This window comes from Manduca sexta, chromosome 25 (assembly GCF_014839805.1).
Source record: "Manduca sexta isolate Smith_Timp_Sample1 chromosome 25, JHU_Msex_v1.0, whole genome shotgun sequence".
In the NCBI taxonomy this organism is placed as follows: domain Eukaryota; kingdom Metazoa; phylum Arthropoda; class Insecta; order Lepidoptera; family Sphingidae; genus Manduca; species Manduca sexta.
Window position 1 is genome coordinate 2098791 of NC_051139.1, and position 23215 is coordinate 2122005.

The 23215-nt window shown below is 38.6% G+C and overlaps 1 protein-coding gene across 1 annotated transcript; it reads right to left on the bottom strand.

Moving 5' to 3' along the window:
- Window positions 1-473: 473 nt before the first annotated feature.
- LOC115446601 (structural maintenance of chromosomes protein 6) lies at window positions 474-19134 on the bottom strand. Its single transcript, XM_037442822.1, has 18 exons — window positions 18803-19134; window positions 12910-13068; window positions 11562-11818; window positions 9021-9271; window positions 8058-8255; window positions 7761-7954; window positions 7423-7569; window positions 6467-6594; window positions 5970-6165; window positions 5714-5879; window positions 5268-5487; window positions 4655-4825; window positions 4218-4405; window positions 2599-2767; window positions 2068-2178; window positions 1491-1703; window positions 893-1026; window positions 474-637 (listed from the first exon to the last, which is right to left on the bottom strand). Exons 1-18 carry the CDS (start codon window positions 19017-19019, stop codon window positions 616-618), a joined length of 3141 nt encoding a protein of 1046 aa, XP_037298719.1. The 5' UTR covers window positions 19020-19134; the 3' UTR covers window positions 474-615.
- Between the last annotated feature and the right edge of the window lie 4081 nt (window positions 19135-23215).

Here is a 23215-nt window from a genome sequence, read left to right on the forward strand (position 1 = left end):
AGTATCTACAGTAACACAAGAATCATGGATATCTATCCTCTAACGAAAATAAGGGCGATGTGTGTTTGGACTTCTGACTATTTCATTCACCATACGAAACTAAGGAAAGTTGTTCCTTTCGGTTAGTTTTCTTTGAGTGCGTTCTAAGTCATTTAGCCGGTCCATTCATGGTGTAAGACCAGGATGGAAACGTTAATTGGTTACCGTGACTTTATGATATAAAATATCGTGTGCGTATAACTTGCCTTCTACGACCAGCACTAGGCTATTCGGGAGCCCCCCTTTCTGCATGGAGTTCCTTTTAGGTCCCAACTATATTTTGTTTGGCACACATTCTCAAATTGGCGTGTTCGTATAATTTTGTCATGTGGTTCGCTATCCCTGGTTTAGAGATCAATTTGAGACCCACTGTAGGGTAAGCCGTTAAGTGCAATCTAATGACACTGCTGTGATAGGTCGTAAATAACAAACAATTTAATTAAAACACTTACATTTATATTTAAAACACCGCTTTGGTACAATAGAACTATACGTACAGCAAAAATACAATCTATATAAAAATATAACTCCCCATGATATTGTCATTTGTACATAATGCATTGAATTTCTCGTGGGCTATGGACGCGGATCGGCCATTCTGCAACAAAAAGAAAAAACAATTTAAAGCGCACATAAGTGGTACGACATTGATAAGGGCTCAAAAGCTTCTCACTCTGACCCCCTCTACGTCTTACGGCCAATTCCAAAGAAAATCCGAACCATTAACAAAGCGTTAATAAGAATGAACCAATCAACTCTTCTTTGTTCTGATTGGTCAATATAAGCTATGGATCCAACGTTTAAGAATGTATAGGAATCCGATATTTGAAAATAAACGAATCGAACAACTTACACGTGTATGCTTATTTGTGGAGAGGCGACGATGTTGGGGACATCTTGCGGTGTGAGGAACACGAACTGTCTGTTGCTGTGCTTGGACGCGTGGTTAAGGAGGATGTTCGTCACTATCGTGCGGTTCACGTTATCCTGTACGGTCAGTACAATGCATTATTATCTCACTGCTGGGTAGTGGGATAAGAACTCAAGGAAAGGTTAATTTATCACTTCAACGGGTTAAACTTAACTTCCAAATTCTTTGAAGAACTTACGTGTATGAATATTGGTTATATACGGCATCTGTAGCAGTACCAGAGATCTCAGATTATGGATAGAACCCTAGATCTATGTTTATGATATGTGCGTCGAGATACTAGGGACGTAAAACAGGTTTTTTAAGGTTACCAAATATTTTCCTTATTTACCAAGCATGATGAGTCACAAGGAAAATTTAAGCTGAGAGCATTATGGCAAAATAATATAAGGACATAGTTAAGGACATAACATTTAGGGTTTTCCTCTACACTTTATTTCTGCCAAGTATCTTTTAGAAAGATATGAGTAATATTACGTGACGTGGCGTGTTTAGCGACACCTTCAGCGGGTATACGCACCATGAAGACGTCGTACTCGTCCATGAAGAAGAACGGCAGGTCGACGCACTCCCACAGCGCCATGATGAAGGCCACGGTGGAGTAGGAGCGCTCGCCGCCCGACAGCGCCGACACGCCCTCCCCCGCGCCCCCCGCACCACCCGCGCCCTCCGCCTGCCGCCCGCGGCACCACACCTCCAGCGTGCCGTTCACGTGGTCGATGTCCATGCTGCCCTGCCGCACACCGGCGAACCGCCGCTATACTCAATAGATCTTAACACTCGTCAAAATTCATTCATCTCTTTCACTGGTCCTGACAACTACACGAATCCGAGTTTCGTATTACGTAAAATTAAAATTATATGGAAGGAACGAAAGAAACAAATATGTTTTCTAACAAGAAGGCTAACTAAATTAAATGTCTCTTTCACAACGAGTAAATTAAATATATAAAAAGACGTAGACGCTGGATGAGGAGAGCTGAGGACCGAGCAACGTGGCGCGCTTTAGGGGAGACCTATATTTAGCAGTGGACAGTTGTAGGCTGATGAGATAAGACGTGATGTATTGGTTCCACGGCTGACGGTTCGGCACTCACGGTGTAGTCGCGCAGCGTGAGCATGGAGTTGAAGCAGTGTTGCGCGCGGGCGGCGATGCGCGTCTGCACGAGGTGGCAGTACTTCAGGTGCTTGCTGATCGCGTCCTTGATCTGCACACACATTACACCATCCATAATATCGGGTTCGAGTATACCATTTTATTGATAATATGTCGGGCAATTATCTTATAACTGCAGGCTTATAGCAAACAATTAATTGTTACACTTACAGCTACCCCTGAATGGGTAGGCAGAAACGCAACTTATTCACCGACTTTTCACCATGATTACTCCATCCGAAGACGGGGGCGAGCTTATCGCCATATCAGACACATATTCTTAAATTTTTCCTAGTATAGAAAAATCCAATATCACTTTACCCGACCGGAAATCGAATCTGAATCAACACACACCAGCACTGTAATGACTACGCCACCGAGGCAGTGATACATCAACCATACAGCCAGTTGGATGTTATGTCATAGTGTTATACAAACATATTATATATGGTATTATATAAACGTGTGTGACCTCGTGTATGAGGGTCTGCAGTCGGTTGAGGTCCTGGGTGGTCTTGTTGTACTTGGTCTGCACGTCCAGCAGCCGCTCGGCGACCTGCGCCTTGCTCATCCCGTCGCTGCGGATCGAGCTCAGCTTCTGCTGGATCTTCTTCAGTTCGTCTGTCACTACACTCTTCTCCCTGCGACAGCAATTGGTGCATTGACTAGTTGTAACTGGCTCAGAACGTATGTCCCCCCCCCCCTTTTTTATAAAACCTACTGCATCTGATAGTAAGTGGAGTGGGGTCCAATAGAATGACTACTGATGAGTTATAATTAAGCCTCGACAGTCGACACAATTATGCCGGCCTGTTGGAACCGGATACACAGGTTGATGCCGGAACGCGACATACTTAAGTGGGCTACCATGGCGGGTTTTAACACCTTGTGTATGGTCGCTATCCGGGCGGATATAAAATATATCCTACCACCAGCAAAGTAACAGCAATTATTTACTATTTTGGCATAATGAGTAGTCTATTTGTTAGTCAAAAACATGATTTGTCGATGTCATTTGAAAGGGTAGAATTAGTTACCATTTGCCAAAAAAATAGCTATTAAAAAAATCAAAGATTTTTTTTACATTATTATAGAAATACATCAAAAATATTACACGTCACTCCTAATAATTGTGCGTAGTAAATGTTGTTATCAACACATTGATAGCGGTTACACAATTAACCAAAAAAAATCTAATAACAAAGGGTTATCATGCTCAAATCCGAGAACAAAAACACATAAACAACAATATCAACGTATATGGGACACACTCGATCTAGTCTACACTAATATTGTATACATTTATTTTTAAATTATTATTACCTTGTCGATAACAGAAGATTCAAACTCTAAAAAAAACGTACAGATTAGAAACAAGGCGTGTGCACGACTGTCTGGAAGTGAACACACACACACACGGCATCACGAATTTATCCCCGAGGGGGTATGCAGAGGCGCAACCAAAGCACCCACTTTTCGCTAATTGTATTCCGTCCCATGATGTGATAGGGGGCGAGCCTATCGCCATATCGGGCACAAAATCCAGACTTCCCACTGACACTGAGCATAAAAACCTAAATATCACTTTGCCCGACCCGAGATTCGAACCCAGGACGTCAGAGCGCTGTCGTACCGCGCATGCAGTACAACTACGCCAACGAGGTAGTGAACACTACATGCAATAAATGAAGATACGGTCATTTACAGCTTACATAATTATTTCATATTCATTTTCTTTTAGGTTTATGGCTCCATTATTACAGCGGGGATTATACCAATGTCAGAACATGTCGATATTAAAATAACTCTAAAAGCGTAACTTCAAGTTATACTATTCCCTACGACTACCTGAAGTTTCCTTTGAAAATTATAAACGTTGTATATATATGTAGATTGTAAATTAAATGATGGCATATAAAATCAGAGAACTATTAATTGCAAGCCGAAAAGCATAGAATATAAGCGTGCTGTATCTAAAGAATTTAATGTTTGCTAGATGTGTGCAATTTCGCCGCGTCGAATATCTTTTCGAAGCTAAAAGTGCCTTATCCGTTACTACTCCTACCGTAACGTCGCGACATATATCGTCACCTGGCGTTGTCGACCTTGGGGCACAGCTTGAGCGCCTGCTCGGTCTTCTTGCTGATGACGGCCTGCTTCTCATCGAGGATGTCCTTCACCCGCGCCAGCTTGGCGTTGTCCTCGTTGACGCGCTGCTCGTACATGGCGCGCTCCGACATGCCTCTATCCACCTTCATCTGCTCCTGGTCTATTTCTTCCTGTTATACAAAATCATGCTTGTTGGTACTAGATTAACTTCAAAACAGTGCAAGAAATATTATTAACTGTTAGCTATTGGGGTAGAGCTAGACTGTCATCCTCTAGAGGGAAAGTAGCTTGTTTGATGTTATACCAAGCCAATATCTGTGGCCTAACTTTTAAATCTTTTCAATAGTAACGCTTGAATAGCTTATGAACGTTTATTTTTTTTCCAAATGCTCGGACTTAGAATCTAAAAAAATGCTTACACTTAGAATTCTGCACTCCTTATTGGCTTTAGCTACTTTTTCCTTGAGTTGTGTTATCCTCTCGTCCAATTCGTCCGCTCTCTGTTTACACTGCTGCTCTTTATCCAATAGAACATCCAATTGTTCCTGTAGACTTTCTACTTTGTTCTTGGTCACATTTAATTCCTCCACCTAGAGTGGAAATATAATTATAATACAAACTAGGTTATAGATGTTTTATATGAGAACTCATCTAGTATGTAGTATTCATGTAGTATTGCAATGCTTTGTCTACTTTCTTGTGCCAAGCAGTATCGTGTAACAGTTTTTAATGTTTTAAAATTCATGATAGTAGATTTAATAAGTGGATATTACGGAAGTAACAATTTCAATCGTATGACAAGCATAGTACAGTCCGTGCACGAGCTCCGTGTAATTTCAAGAAATGTTGATAAAATAACTGAATACAGTGATATAGCTGATATTAAGTTATAGATAAGTTCAGACGGCGAGCGTTCACCACATTTTTGATGTATGGCGTGGAAAATAAATATTTTGTGTCGACTAAGAATGAATGAACCATCCTCAAGCCGGTCGTAGGGTAGCGCGGCGCGTGGGGTAGTGAGCAGTGTACCAGCACGGCGTGGTGCGGCGCGTGCAGCTGCTGCAGGCGGTCGGCGGCGCGGCGCTGCGCCTCGGCGGCGTCGTGCGCGGCGCGGCGCAGCGCCTCCAGCTCGTGCGCCGCGCCGCGCTCGGCCGCGCGCGCCTGCCGCAGCTCCGCGCTCAGCTCCGCCGCGCGCTCCTCCAGCTTCCGCAGGTGAGCTTCCGCTTCTTCGATTTCCGCTTGCACTTGTCTGACGAACGATATAACCGTACAGGAATGTTACCGTGTCTTGACACTGCGCTCGATGGTGAGTACGATGTGATAACATTGCCATATATTTTGTGCTTTACGATGTCACCAACGCTAATATTCAGAAATGCTGTAATTAATGTAGACCACCTGCCCTCAAAAACTGCTAATCAAATAACTGACTACAATTCTAATACAAAGTTGACAATAACATTAGAATAAATTACCTTATCCTCTCAGCAGTGCTGACCTGCAGGTACTGGCTCTCGCGCCGTTTGCCGCCATAGCTGCGGTAGTTGGGCGCCGGGTGGTATTCGGTCGTGTCCAGCGTTACTATCTTGGCGCAGTTCACCGGCACGTTCTCCGCGTTGTCCGACAATCGAATGGCGTCGCCTGACAATATTTAACCAGAATCGTTTGAACCGTTCAGGAGTGTTGGTAATGTGTAATGTGTAATGTGTATAGTGTGCCGTGTGTACTGACTGTGTTCGCGCACGAGCAGGATGGCCTCGAGGCCGAGGCTGTCGATGAGGTGGTTGGCGACGACGACGTCGGGCACGTGCAGCGCGTCGAGCGCGCAGGCGTGTCCGGCGGCGCGCACGCGGTGCCGCGACACGTCGTGCCGCGCCGGCAGGAACTTGCTGCACGTCACCGACGGCTTGGCCGCGCGCCCGTACACCTGCACACGTCCACTGCCTTTGTACACATATGCTGTGATGCTATACCGGGTAAAACTGCACGGGATCAACGACATCGCAGCGAGGACGCTGTGCGTTATAATTCACTAGTAAAATTATAATTATTCGATAGCATCGTCACTGTGCCAGAAATCGCCAACACTACACTATCACATAGTGGCTAGTTGCGGGCGATTTCTGTTTTCAGGAGCATTTCGTTCTGTCCTCGTTTTCAGGGGCGTCTCCCTTACCTTACCCAGTACATTACAAATCAATAAAAGTAGAAAAGTATATGAAACTTACCCTGCCCATGATGTCGAACAGTTTCCGCGAGTCTTCTGCAGTGTTGACGCAGAAGGACCGGACAGTGCCTCCGAGGATGTGTTCTAACGCACCTCCCCATTCCTTTTCTTTCACTTTAAGGTAAGAACCTAAAATCCGTGCTAACATCAATAGTGTTACAAGCATGATTCATATTTTATTACTAGCTTTTGCCCGCAGCTCCGCCCGCGTTATAAAGTTTTTCGGGCTAAAGTTTTCCATTATAAAAGTCATGCTATATATTTTCCCGGGAGGGTCTCCATACCAAATTTTATCCTAATACGTTGGGTAGTTTTTGAGTTTAACACGTTCAGGCAGACAGATGCAGCGGGGGACTTTGTTTTATATTTCTGTAGAATTTTTTAAGAGAAACAATTCCGTCATACATCGTTGTTGCATAATTTTAACCGTTTACGCAGCGCACGCAACATAAGCTCTCAAAACGAATAAATTTTTTCCGTTTTTGCAACATGTTTCATTACTGCTCTGCTCTTTTTGGTCATAGCTTGATGATATATAGCCTTTATTACGCCAGGAACAAAGGGCTATCCAACACAAAAAGATTTTTTCAGTTCAAACCGATAGTTCCCGAGATTAGCCATTACTGCTCCGCTCCTATTGAGTATAGCGTGATGATATATAGCCTATAGTACTCCATGAACAAAGGGCTATCCAACACAAAAAGATTTTTTCAGTTTGAACCGGTAGTTCCTGAGATTAGCGCGTTCAAACAAACAAACAAACAAACTCTTCAGCGTTATATAATAGTACATAGATATAGATTATTTCTGCTTTTTTTAATCGTATGTAGATGCCAAAGAACTTTAAAGAAATCAAAGCCGATTTTGAAAAATAATAAAACCGTGTCACTAGAATTTTGGAGCCTAAATTATTACTCGTTGATAAAAAAAATATTACGGAAAAACGAAAAGTATTACCTACTGGTCCTTTAGGTGGTGCGCTGAACTCTCCCCTGGCGACGGCCTTTTGTATCTCCAGGCACAGTTCCACCATGTGCTTGCCATACACCGCCAGGGAGTTGTTCCCGCGGGACTCCAGCTCGCGGTACTCCTGCTTCAATTGTTCTGGTACGCAGATATGGATAATAGTGACGGTTTAATATTATTACTGACTTTACAGGCTAGAATAACGTGTGCCAGTACAGGATTGTGGTTTTTCGTTTCAAATGTGAGTTAACCTATTTGAATACGCAAAACACAGCAATATTGAAACAGAACAAGTAATTGTACGTGTTGCTATGAGTATGTATACTGACTGAGCCGCTCGCGCTGGCGCTGCGCGTGCGCGGCGGCGCGGTCGTGCAGCTGCGCCTGGTGCGCGGCGTGGTGGCGGGCCTGGTCGGCGTGGTGCGCGGCGGTGTCGGCGCGGGCGCGCGCGCTGCCGGCCGCCGCGCGCGCGCTCTCCGCCGCCGCCTCCAGCCGCCCGCGCTCCGCCGCCGCGCCGCCGCTCCTGCACCGCCACACACAACACCGGACCTACTTACTCACACTGTTCACATACTAGACATATCTAATTGCAATTAGAATCACTCAATATAAACGACATCACTCACTCGATATTGCTGATCTCTCGCTCGAGGTCTGTCACTTTCCTGCGCTCGCGTTTGAGCAGCTCTTGTTGTTTAGCAGTGGCCTGGTGTGCACTGCGCAGGCTCGTTTGCGTCTCTCGCGCCTGGGACTCCAACTCCTGTAATTCCTGCTGGTACACCGCTTTCTCCTGCTTTTTTTCTTCCATTTTATTCTTTAGTGCCCTTGTGAAGACAATTATACCATCAGAAAACCCACTTATGAATACAATTTTATTATATGTAATGATTTAACTACATAATCCAAACGAAGCAGGCACTGTGATAGCAGAACTAACTACAAACACAAACTAAACTAAATAAATACAAACTAAGTTTATACGAGTCTATCTCCGACATACTATCCCATCCGACTTTTTACCCCTTCACCTTCCCCTATCGAACCCCCCATATGATCTTCTCATGTTCGTAGAGCTACTTATTATAGCGTATATTTTTGATTCATTCATTCATCAATTTTCGTCCACACGCAAAACTACCAAGTTAGACAAAGTTTAACAAAAAGAATGCCATTCACTAATACACCAAATACGAATAATCATAAAAAATATGCTACATTATTTACTACCCTTTTAAGAGAACATATTATGCCCACAAACAGCTAAGTTCTATCTTTATGTAAACCCAGTACTACTATAGCAACTAGTCGATCACAAAATAATTTAATTTTTAACACCGAGTAAAGCTTGCCGTAAATTTCATATAAACACATTCAACGTGTGTTATCATCATCATCTCAGCCACAGGAAGTCCACTGCTGAACATAGGCCTCCCCAAGGATCTCCACGTCGACCTGTTGGAAGCGGCCTGCATCCAGCGACTTCCTGCGACCTTAGCCAGGTCGACCGACCACCTTGTAGGGTATACTTATCGGATCCGACCAACGTGTGTTAGCTCGTAGGGTATACTTATGTACTTCTGTCAACTCACTCAATAATCGCGTTACTGCCACCGAAGGTATCATTCATCTGGTGAAGCTTACGCATCATCTTGTCTATCTTCGCCTGCGACTTGTCGTATTCTCTCTGTATGTCGTTGTAGTCGCGCTCGAGCTCCGCTATCTCGCTCCAGTAGTACTCGTTTTGCAACTTTTTCTTCTGAGACTCCACCTCGTCGCGCGATTGCAATTGGTCATAGCTCATTTTCCATTTTTTGTATTCTTTTTCTAGTTCTGCACAAGCCTAAAAAATGATTCTATATTATCTATATATATATAAAAGAATCCCTATTTCCCTTGGTCACGGCATCACGCGTGAACGGCTGGACCGATTTCACAAATTTTTTTTGTTGTGTTTGTTATTGTCAGGAAAAGGATCTTATGAAAGAAAAAACTAAAAAAAATGCTCGGAAAATTAGAAAATTTAAGAAAACTTAACGACAATATTAATTTTATATAACTGTCAATTGTTTGAAATAACTGTCAACGATTGACAGAATGCGCGCTGCAAATTCATAGTTAAGGTTATAGCTTAAGGTGGTAGCTCAAGGTCCATTTTCATACATTTTGTTTCGGCTTTAATCTGGGTAACTAAACAAGTATTGGCAAGTAAAGAATTTAAATTCACGTCTAGTTAGTGATTAGTTCTCGCAGTTGAAAGAAAAACGTAAAAATAATTAATAATCATGGATATTTCGGCCTTTAAAATTTAATATGACGAAATTTTAAAGGCAGAAATATCCATGATTATTAATATTTTTTTAACTGCGAGAAGCCGAAACAAAATGTATGAAAATGGACCTTGAGCTACCACCTTAAGGTCCATTTTTCATACATTTTGTTTCACCTTTAATCTGGGTAACTAAACAAGTATTGGCAAGTAAAGAATTTAAATTCTCGTCTAGTTAGTGATTAGTTCTCGCAGTTGAAAGAAAAACGTAAAAATAATTAATATGCATGGATATTTCGGCCTTTAAAATTTCGTCATATTAACTTAAGACGGGACAGCGTCTGTCGGGTCAACTAGTAATATATACATTTAAATGGGTTAATTATTTTGCCATATTTCTAGTATGTGTTTACTTCATAAGAAATACACTCCCGGGACTAAAAATCTACTCATACATTGATGACGATGCAGTGATCGTACCAATATCTTGTTTCACACTTGGCTCATACACTGACCCAAAAATTGTTTTTAATGATGCAAAATATATTTGCAATGATCGTTTATAAAACCTTTATACACTGCTCAATAAATAAATAAAAATAATAGAGTATCGTTAATGCGAACATAGGCGTACAGATAAAGAAAATGTAGCATATGGTGGCCTTGAACTTTTGCAATACCGAATATTGGCGTCTAAATAGAATTCGTGCGTGCCACTAACGCGCACATTTCACACGCACTTTAGCTAATGGTAACGAAACTAAATTAGCTGATAGGGTAAATACTCGGGCTCGTGAGCCACTGTAGAGCGCAGTGGCAAAGGGTCCATACAGGGTCTTAGCTATACTTGAATTTAAGGTAGGGCAGCTGTGGTTACAGATTGGTCGGAAGTAAAAATGTTACTAGATCTGATCTAGTCAATCGATTTTTGGCTTTCTTGACTTGTGAACGTGAATGGGTCAGGTTAATACTTACGAACAGATTGTAACAAAATTCCCGTAAATCTCAGAAAGGGGTTATTCCACCCATCAATACGAATAACTATTACTATGGGACCCACTTGCAAATTGTGAAATAAAAAATCCGCTGCTCCACATATTTGATTGAGTAGTTATGTATAATTTAGTTGATTATTAAGGTAAGGCAGTTGTATTTTAAGGTAGAGCGTTGCCCCACAATCACCCCCCTCCCCTCCCTAGCTACGGCCCTGGGTTTTACATATAATTTATATATAATTATCATCAAAACCATTTGCAGACCGATATATGCATATTAGTACCTATATGTTGTGTTGGGTTCCTTTATGAAAAACTTCACATTTCGCCACTGGTAGAGCGACCACCGTAATTGTGTCGCGTTCAAGAATAAGCCTGTATATATCCAGTTTCAAACAGGCAGGCACAATTATGTCGACTAGCGAGGGTAATCATCCTTCCCCAGTCACTACTCTATCTGGACCCTACTTCACTTACCATCAGGTGCCGTGAAGTCACTTTGCCATATGATAATATCAGCCCTGTATTATATACTGTCCCACTGTTGGGCACGGGCCTCCTCTTTACTGAGAGGGATTAGGCCTTAGTCCACCACGCTGACCTAGTGCGGATTGGTAGACTTCACACACCTTCGAAATTCCTATAGAGAACTTCTCAGGTATGCAGATTTCCTCACGTTGTTATCCATCACCGTCAAAAGCAAGCGATAATTCACAAAGAATACACACATATTTTTTTAGAATAATCAGAGGTGTGTGCCTTTGGGATTTGAACCTGCCGATATTCGTCTCGGCAGTCCGTTCCATAACCAACTAGGCTATCGCCGCTACGCCACTTTGCGATTCATATAGAAAAAAGAGGTTACTCACATCTTTCTTCCTGTTCCATTTTAAGGTGGCCATGTTACAGCCCTCCTGAGCTTTCTCGTAATTTTCCATGGTTTGATCCAAGTTGGTCGCTCGCCTGAAGAACGAGTATTTCTTCTTGGAATCTGATGTTTTTTTGTCTGGGTTGTGAAAACTCCTGGCGTCATCCTGGTTCAGTACTGATATTGGATTGTTCACTTGGATGTCGTGTGCGAGTATTATTGCATTTACTTCTTCATACTTCGTGGATACCACCTCACCTAAAAATCAATTAAATACAACACAAGCCTGACAAAAAGAGTGCTAGTAATTTAGTGTTTCAATATGAAGGATGTCATAACCGGTGCGTTTACTGCTCAAATATATACGTAACACTTCAATATCGCTTATTACTCCAGTGGCCGAATACTTTTATTATAACTGTTAATTTCCTAATTCGATTTCCTTTCGAGCCTTCAAAGTTTGTTTTTCGATTTTAAATACTCATTAAGCTGCTCAGTATAAGAAAAAGGAATAAATGTCTGATTTAGCCTCAATATCAGACGTAATATGTGAAAGAAAAACATTATGCTAAATAATTAACACGAATTTCATAGATAGTAATTATTATGATTAGAAATTTACGACAACGAAATTGTTTTTAAGATATTATCGTAATATCTTCTGTCTACAATCTTTAACAAAATTATCAAATGCAGCTATAAGTACTTTCATTAACATAATTTTATCTGGTAGGATCGCACTGTATACTCTTATTATGTTAACTGTATCAAATCCAGGATCTCGCGCAGCTTTTACAAATGACAAAAAAAACAGCTTTTGTCCGCGGCGACGCCCGCGTCATATAAGTTTTTCCGTGATAAAAATCCCGCTTTATATTTTCCCGGGATAAAAAGTAGCCTATAGCAGAAGTAATATCTACAGTCCCTACGTATAGGCATTAGGCGTATTTGCGTAGGGATTGTCGATATTTAAACGGTCCTTATTAAAATGAACTGCATCTATTTAAGACAACAAGGATCGAAGTTCTTATCGCCATGGTAATTAACACTAAACAAGCGATGTTTATTCGACGGTCCCTACGTAAAGTATTGCATCTGCAAAATTGCATTTTTCAAACTCAATACTTTGCGTAGGGACTGTCGATATGTAAGGTTCATAACATTCCCAACACACCTCTTTCACCCTTAAAGATTGGCAACAAGTGTCGCCGGTATTATTTTTATGTAGGCGGTGATCACTTAACATCTTACTTGATTGCCGGCCTATTGCAAAAATGGTGAGCAACTACCAAGATTTTAGAATATAGGTCAATCGCATAGATTGTTCGAGTAAAAAAACAATTACGAACCTGAGGCCGCCTTCACCTTATAGCTGGACCCGCCAGAAGCGTTGATAGTGCGCACCACTGTGATGTAGTCGCCGTACACATCGTGTTTGTACGCGTTCGGGCTGTTGTTCTTTATCTTTATCTCTACTGTTGCTGAGTTTGTCCCTTTCTTTATGAATGCTGCAAAGAGGTTATATATAAATATACACATATCGCTTGCTTCGCGTTTTGATAGCATGTATGGGTTTAGAATTGATAACTTTTTTCCCAGTTCGGGTAAAAAAATAGTACACGTTTTGCTAGGGATTGGTTCTTCCAGAAAATTTTGACGAGGAAAGTAAGAACCAAGCAAAATTTAATTTCTAACATACTCCAAAAAATTGTGTTACTCTGTTTCAGTGAATGTAGTCTGTGCTCTGAGCCCACATTGAAACATTAAACAAATACAGAAGTATGAAGACTTAATTCCTATACAATAACCTCTACCACACTATAGTATACACGTCATATCGTTGATATCAGGTATTCTAAGTAAATTGGTGTAACACTCAGGTTCAAACCAAATGTTTGGGATTCATTCATAATTAATTCTCCCGATAATGAACACGCAATTGGAAATTTACACGTGTAAGCCACACCCAACTCGACAGCTACTCGGCTGGCTATTGTATGCCACTTCCGCAAACGACATTACTACACGCAATTACAAAATAAAATATTAATTCAATAAAAATAACATACATTGTTTGCGTACTCATCCATCGGTCTGAATAATGTGTGGTTAATTGGTAGTACAATATTACTTATAACCGTCCGGATAACGACTACCGTACACAATTCATAAAACCCGCCATAGAGGCCATGTAACTGTGTCGCGTTCATGGATAAGCCTGTGTATATCCTGTTTCGAACATGCCCACATAATTGTGACCACTAGCGAGGGATTTTCATCTCTCGCAAGTCAATGCTCCGTCTGGACTCTAATCCAGATCCCATCAGATGCAGTAGTCACTTCGCCGTGGCCGCATATAAAAAACTGCATCACTACCATTTGGATGAATGCCGTCTAAGGGTACGATTTACAGGGAATATTCAATAAAAGGTACCTTAATACCGTTGGTCTAGTATTTTGTGTCAGCAGTGAGTTGTGATCATTAACTATCAGAAGGTACACCACACACATACCAAAATTCCCAACATATCCTTCCTTTGGCTGTTGATTTTTCAAATTTATTCTTGTTACATTGTCCTGTTACTTAGTACACAAAAAAGTAAGTCAAGCTGATCAAGCCGTTCTCTTTCTTCTTTACATGTGGCAAGGGATTTTTATTCAATGTTCAATTTTCGTCATGGGTAGCATAACACCCCCACCTCCAGGGTAGGATCTAGGTGGCAAATACACGCGAATGACACGCGTAGGTAATAATACTAAAAGCTATTATTTCACTTATATTCAGAGGAATTCATTTCGTTATTTATTTAGTACATAAATAGATATGCATTGGTTATATATTTCTTTTATCACGTCATATAATATTAAAGCGTAACCTTATCTATATATACTATTACTAGCTTTTGCTCGCGGCTCCGCCCGCGTTATAAAGTTTTTCAGGCTAAAGTTTTCCATTATAAAAGTAGTAGTTTCCCGGGAGCCTATGTTCTTCCCAGGGTTTCAAACTGTCTCCATACCAAATTTTATCTTAATACGTTGGGTAGTTTTTGAGTTTAAGACGTTCAGGCAGACGGATGCAGCGGGGGACTTTGTTTTATAATATATTTTTTAGAACTTTTTAAGAGGAACAATCCCGTCATACATCATTGTTGCATAACTTTAACCGTTTACGCAGCGCACGCAACAGAAACTCTCAAAACTAATAAATTGTCCCCGTATTTGCAACATGTTTCATTACTGCTCCGCTCCTATTGGTCATAGCGTGATGATATACAGCCTATAGCACCCCACAAATAAAGGGCTATCCAACACAACGAATTTTTCAGTTCAAACTGGTAGTTTCTGAGATTAGCCATTACTGCTCCGCTCCTATTGGTCATAGCGTGATGATATATAACTTAGAGCACTCCACGAACAAAAGGCTATCCAACGCAAAAATAATTTTTCAGTTTGGACCGGTAGTTCCAGAGATTAGCCATTACTGCTCCGCTCCTATTGGGTATAGCGTGATGATATATAGCCTATAGCAATCCACGAATATAGGGCTATCCAACGCATAAAGAATTTTTCAGTTTGGACCGGTAGTTCCTGAGATTAGCCATTACTGCTCCGCTCCTATTGGGTATAGCGTGATGATATATAGCCTATAGTACTCCATGAACATGTATAAAGAATTTTTCAGTTTGGACTGGTAGTTCCTGAGATTAGCGCGTTCAAACAAACAAAGAAACAAACTCTTCAGCTTTATATCTATATACTATTATATAAAGCTGAAGAGTTTGTTTGTTTGTTTGTTTGTTTGAATGCGCTAATCTCAGGAACTACCAGTCCAAACTGAAAAATGCTTTTTGCGTTGGATAGCCCTTTATTCGTGGAGTGCTCTAAGTTATATATCATCACGCTATGACCAATAGGAGCGGAGCAGTAATGAAACATGTTACAAAAATGGGGACAATTTATTAGTTTTGAGAGCTTCCGTTTCGTGCGCTGCATAAACGGTTAAAGTTATGCAACAATGATGTATGACGGGATTATTCCTCTAAAAAAGTTCTAAAAAATATATTATAAAACAAAGTCCCCAGCTGCATCTGTCTGCCCGAACGTGTTAAACTCAAAAACTACCCAACGTATTAAGATGAAATTTGCTATGGAGACAGTTTAAGACCCTGAGAAGAACATAGGCTCCCGGGAAACAACTACTTTTATAACGGAAATCTTTAGCCTGAAAAACTTTATAACGCGGGCGGAGCCGCGGGCAAAAGCTAGTTATAATATATGCGATACGTGTGTTGCCAATGATACGTGCGTGGAAGTTTGCGTGTGTACTTATTTCGATACTTAAAATTAATTTGTTTAAATACCTATTTATGTTCCTATTTGCGGAAATGACATCAGCGATTCTAATAACCATTATCACGGATACAACAAGGCACTTGTTTAATGCTTAATGTATAATATAAATCGGAAAGATAATGCCATTTAAGGCCAGTCTCCACATTTTGTCGCATGAATATGGTCGTTTTTGAGCCACTCATCATTTAGCATGTTGACTAGCTTTGCATATTGAAAATCGGTCCGTTTAGGAAGCTACTGCCGATTGTTGTTTTTCTGCCATCGACAACAGTTTCCTGTTGATATGAAAGGGCATTGAAGCCAGTGTAATTACTGGTGATTTTGAAAGTTAACATTTAATGTCTCAAAATGATGAACTTTGCCCTCCCCGAGCAAACGACCTAGAGCGATTTGCGGCGTTTGAGTTTTTATTACGAGCAGATATGGAAAGTTTAAATAATTTCTTAAAAAAATATTAGGTTTTTTTGAAAATTATAAACTACCAAAATATTCCCTATTAAATTGTCTATCCAATGTTGTTGGTTTTTAGTTAAAATTATGTGCTTTTACATACATTACACACCATTCAACATATACGCCAAATAAATAACATTTCCTTAACACGTACACGCTCATAGATGAGCAAGTGGCGCGTGACAGCCAGCTAGCCCAAAACAAACAAGTTCCCGGTACACAAACACGGGCGCGGCCACAATGAAGTCACCTTACGGGAAGGTGACTTGTTAAGGGCGGTTCTGATGGTTTAAGCAGCAAGGGGAAGAGTTAAATCCAATTTACGAGAACCGGTTAAACAGAAAAAGGTTTTAAATAGAAAAATAATAATACCTAAATAGAAATCGAGTGAAATAAGCACGCGGAATCCACCCATGCAGGGCCTCAACTATGAGATAAAAAGATGTAAATATAACATATTTTTTGTACAATAATTGTTTTGCTGAAACTGATTAAACTTATTATTTTTAAAACATTTTATTCCCATATTATATTTTTATATTTTACATCTACCTATAGTATTCGCGTCTCTGTATCACCCAAAGGTTCACTGGTAGAGAATCCCTTTGGCATTAAGTCCGCCTTTATACATTGATGTATGTAAAGTGTAAAATAAATAAATAAACTGAGATTTAAAGTCAGTAACATCAAAAAATAAAGTTCTGTTTTGAAAAATTTTACAGTTTGCTGGTTCTGGCAACTATGTAATTGATAAAATACTGAAATTAATATTGTCTCATAAATGATATTCTCTCCTCCATATAACTAACAAAATTTGTCCCAAATGATCTGTCAACTAAAACATCCCACTTTGGTTATGGAAAATTTTCATAGCTTTCATATTTATAATATAATAAAATGCATGATTTATAATATTAATCAAAGTATTTGCTATACATAGCATTAAATACTAAGTGGTGTCCACTTAAGATAAAATGTGACTCACTGTTCAACAGCTATGACCAATGTATATCTGATAAATAAGAATCAAATTTACTACTGAGTGTAAATGTATTTACTAGGATTACGAGTTGCAATGCTGGCAGCAAATTACATTTTCAGAACATTATATTTTCAAATTAAGTCACTATCCATGTCTGTCTGTTTGTTTCTCCTCATTCTAAATAACCTCTTGTTCATCCGTACTTTATTCTAAAGTATCCAACCACTGTTGATGTGAATTTCTTGTCATTTACATTTTTTAGGGGAAAATTTTTATGTCTATGAAATATTCAAATAATGTTTTGTGTAGTAGAGAAATGTTTTTTTGTGATGATCACTGAAAAAAATAAAGGCTCATAGTGGCCAAACATTTAGAGGTATGTTAAATAATATATGTAATAATAACTTACGAAGTAACAACTAACCATGTGCCAATTTTCATCCAAATCCATTCAACAATTTCTGTATTTACTTCTAACAAGCATGAAAATATTTTGACAAAATGTGGCATTTATAATATTATTAAAAATAATATGTAAGAACATTGTGCTAGGATAAAAAATGCTCTTAATTAAGTATAAGTAAAAATGAACTTAAGTTACTTAAATAATTATCAAAAATTACTCATATATCAATATTGATAGTACATTGAAATAATAAAGGCATAAGGTGAAGGGTCACTATTACCATAGACCTTACATTTACAATATTGGTGGAATAATACAACTACGTACATATAATAAATACACATACAACAAATCATAAACTATTAAGTAAATTGCAAGATCATGTTAATTAAGTTGCCAGTATTACTAGCACACAACACACTGATGATATCTCCAGAAAATGAATGTAGGGTAAACCCCACTGCTAAAAAAGAAATGTGTAAAGAAAACCAGCTATAATATTGGAGGTGATTTACAATAGTATAGAACACTAGTAGAGAATAATATTTTGGGCGCGAAAATACAATACAACCATAATGATGGACTTGTTTGGTGTATGAACAACTGAGAACATAAAATTACCAAGAAAAACAAAACCCGATGTTTATGTTTAAGCTACGTATTTGTATGTAAGCATTGGCGATGGCGATTTGTAGTGTTTTTGCAACACTTACGACGCGGGAATTACGGGAGGCGCCGCGCGGGCCGTCGACACGCGTGATTACCGAAGGTCACCACTAAAAATAATTCTGCACGAAAAACTGTTGATCAAAAACCCCAAGAAGAGCACCGACGCCGTGTTAGCGGCACAATAGACTGCCTTAAAACTTTTTCGTAACATTAATCTAGATCGGAATTAAGCACAAAAATTTGTCAAATTAGTAATTACTTCCTTATACAGGGCCCGGCAGAAAATAATTACTATAACTCATAAATATCTTGGGAATTCCCGGAAATTGTTGCATTTAAAAGTTTATAGTCAAAAATGTATTTTCATGGTAAAACTTACTAGACAAACTGCTTCCTCTGTTTGTATCGGCTGCTCTTCCTCCTAAACCAACAACTAAAGCACTCAATAAAGCACTTTTGCCGCTCCCATTGCGGCCCACTATAAAATTCACGTTTGGGTTCAAATTAATCTCCAAGTTTTCGTGGCAAAAGAAATTACGAACACGTACACTAACTATTAATCCGTCAATATCTTCTAATATCGGTTCAAATGCCATTTGAAACTATTTCTTATTTATGTTTACAACAAAATTCCGCCAAAACTGCGACATTCAAACCATTCAAACACTGCCTTGTAAAAACAACTTCGACGTTTTAACTTTTGACTTTTGTTTGACAGATGCACATAGAGAGAAACTATGCTACAATACAGAGTAGCACAAAGTTAGCAGCCATCGAACAGTCGTTATTTTTATAACAAATATTACCAATTTAGCAAATCGTTGATATCTAAACAGTTTAAAAATAACGAACTATACTTGATTCTGGATTTGTTAAGTTTTTATAAGTTATTAGTAACATAAGGGATTTTGGTGGAAAATAAATTTTAAAGTAAGAACTATTCCTAAACTAATAATATGACGTGACTTTGATTTCGAAGTCACATCAAGTTATATAATACTAGCTTTTGCCCGCGGCTCCGCCTGCGTTATAAAGTTTTTCAGGCTAAAGTTTTCCGTTATAAAAGTAGTAGTTTCCCGGGAGCCTATGTTCTTCCCAGGGTCTCAAACTGTCTCCATACCAAATTTCATCTTAATGAAATTAAGTTACGTTGGGTAGTTTTTGAGTTTAACACGTTCAGGCAGACAGATGCAGCGGGGGACTTTGTTTTATACTATATTTTTTAGAACTTTTTAAAAGGGACAATCCCGTCATACATCATTGTTGCATAACTTTAAGCGTTTACGCAGCGCACGCAACGGAAGCTCTCAAAACTAATAATTTTTCCCCGTTTTTGCAACATGTTTCATTACTGCTCCTATTGGTCATAGCGTGATGATATATAGCCTATAGCACTCCGGGATCAAAGGCCATCCAACACAAAAAGATTTTTTCAGTTCAAACCGGTAGTTCCTGAGATTAGCCATTACTACTCCGCTCCTATTGACCATAGCGTGATGATATAAGGTCAGGTGGGGCAAGTGCGCCGACGGGGTAAGTGCACCTGCCCTAAAAAAATCGAAAACTATTGATATTATAGAATTACCGCAATCTTATATCTGTGCTACTAACTGAAATACAGTTCCACTAAAAACCATAAATGGCTCTGTTCATTTTAATACGATTTATTCGCCATTTTATTTTAAGTGTCATTTAGACCTGTAAACAGAGATGACCCCGTGAAAGATAACATCAAATATTTTAAGATATTTAACATATTTCTGTAAACCAGCAAGGTGAGTACATAGTTTAAACCTTTTATTTTAACTTCCTGTCTGAATTTTATTTATATATACTAAAATAAAGGATTTTTTAGCAATGCGAAAAAATGTACCTCAAAATTGTCGAGTAAGGCAAGTGCGCCACAGTTACTAGTCGTATGGCGCACTTGCCCTTGAACCATATATTACCAACCTTTTTTGAAAATATGTTTTACTAATATGAATTATTATTATTAAAATTTTATATTGTATTTTGTTTTGAGCCGACTTAAATAAAAGGGCGTATTAGTTAATTCGTTTTTACAAAAGAAAAAATGAAATACCTTGGTCTAGAGCAACTTTACGTGACGAGGTTGCAACTGATCGATCAGGCACGTTATCTGGATATAATGCAGCTAAAACATATTAAATGTCATAAGGCCAAATTCTAAGTAATTGAGTTATAAGGCATTAAAAATTGTTAATTCCTACATTTTTGTATGTTTTTTTTTAGTTTTTAGAAATAAAATGGATTTTGTATAAGGGCTACCATTTTTTTATTCCAACATATCCGCACACAAAACTATAATATTAATACCTAAATATAGCAAAAAAAAATCTAAAATGTTTTGAAGCCCTGATTTACAAACATATGGCGCACTTACCCCGAATTTGATTTGACAGCCATAGTTTGTTATAATATTGAGTGATTAAAAATTATCCAAGAGCAATGTGAGTAAAACTTATTTCTCTATGGACTAAAATGAGTGTTTTCTTTATAATGTTCCATATTGGCGTTTTTTACACAGGCGCACTTACCCCATTTCCAGAGGCAAGTGCGCCTACTACCATTTTTTTTTTACTTTGAGCAAAATATTATTAATTTATGGTCCGATTTCCTCGAATGGCTATAGGTTGTTATCACAAAATACCAAATATTCTTAAATTAATAAAATTACATTCTTAAGTCAGCACAAAAAGAAATTATTTTACATTGAATCCAGCTATGAAAATTTTATGGCGCACTTCCCCCGACTGACCTTATAGCCTACAGCGCTCCATAAATAAAGGGCTATCCAACACAAAACGAATTTTTCAGTTCAAACTGGTAGTTCCTGAGATTAGCCATTACTGCTCCGCTCCTATTGGGTATAGCGTGATGATATATAGCCTATAGTACTCCACGAACAAAGGGCTAAAACCTTGACTAAAATTCTTGAACTGGACTAACACAAACAGTTAGCCGAATGAAATTCTAGTTACCCGTTCAAAAAAAAGCCTTGATTTTCTGTAGCATTCATAGCGCCATATTATGTACTACACTAATATACTATATAACTTGACTGAGAAATTGGAAATAAATGTTAACTTTAAAATGTTACATTAAATAACTAGTTATTTTTTTAACCTTTAAAAATAACTATCCGGTAAAAATAAAATAATAACTAATTTATATACAAATGGTCTTATTCATAATAAAACTATCAGAATTATCGGAAGTTTATCTGGGCGTTATCGGAGGCATGTAAAAAATTGGTATTCATAATGGTTAAATTGCGCTAAAAGTCTCCGATAAAGATGCTTTGATTTATCGAGCCTAACCCCCGTCTTTACACCTATGTTAAGCGTTCGATAGCAAAAAAAATGGCTGACGTCGGTCAGCTGTTTCGTGTTTGACGCTTGTTGCCAAAGTCAGTTTGTACTTAGAAGTAAACAACATTTCGATCATTTTCGTTTCAAGAAATAATTTTATTTAGTTACGTATTAAAAATGCAAGCTAGGCTGCTTTAGGTAGAAAAATGTGTCGTCAGAAATTAGATCCATTTTCTCTGGATAATGATGAATTCCGTAAACGGTATTATTTTTCCCAACATACGGCTGCATTTATAAGTGACTGATAGTCCGCGAAGAGTTGCAGCTTCACCGTATAAGTTGTGGCAGATCATCAGAATTGCAAGTATTAATTAACTGCATTGACATGTTGGGATCGTCATGAGGTAAGTTAATTCTATTCCATATTTATACAGACTTCGGTAAATACGTGTACCTAATGAAGAGCTACTTTTAGATTCGTTTTCTTAATAGATGTAAGATGTTGGACATCTCTATGGATTATCTTAAGCCACTACCAGTGGTATATGTAGCAAAGTGGAGCGTGCGCTCGTATTACATGCTGCAGATTATAATTATACCCCACTTCTTTTCAGAGGAACCCTTGTTAAGGCTGGAATTTCACCATGTAAAGACTTCCCATCTATAATTGGTTGTATTTATTACACCCATATAACATTAAAAAATATGGTTGTGATGCAGCCTAATATTATATAGAAAAGGATATTATTTCCTCAATGTTGTTGTTCAGGTAAGATTTAAAGGTTTGTTGTAGGTGAATTGTGATGCTAATCTTCAGATCAGAGATATTTGATGGCAAAGCAGCACTCAACTCCCGGATATTGCAACAAGAACTTTGGTGTGTGGAAACAGCATTTTCAATGTCTGTTTCATGGCATATCTTAAATTTGGAAATGTGAAGACTACTATTGTGGCTCTTGCAGTGTTGCACAACATTGCAATTGCTCAAAGAAAGATATATGCCACAGAAGTGTGTCCAATATTGAAGAGGTGTCAGAATCAATTTTTATCATCATTGACCCAAAATCTAGACTAAAGTTGTTCACACTGAAAGGTAACTAATTATACAACATAATTAAAGTTAGTCATTGTCATTTGTTTTTATAAAATTTATATTTTTCTTTTATTAATATATCTCAATTTTATTTTTTATTTCACTGGAGCTCATTGTCCATCTGAATAGCATGTAACTCTTTCCTGTCTTGCACTTCTACTGTTGCAATTTATTCTGCAGATGTGGGACAAACCTGAAATTATGCAATGTATAAGCATTCAACATAATTTGAAATAAAAAAAATGTTTATTCAAATATACAACAGTAGTATCCCACAGGATTATAGTATAAAATTTAAATTACTTAATGATGATTTGTTAATACCTCTCTTATATTTCCAGGTGGAGGTGGATTATAGTATACTAAT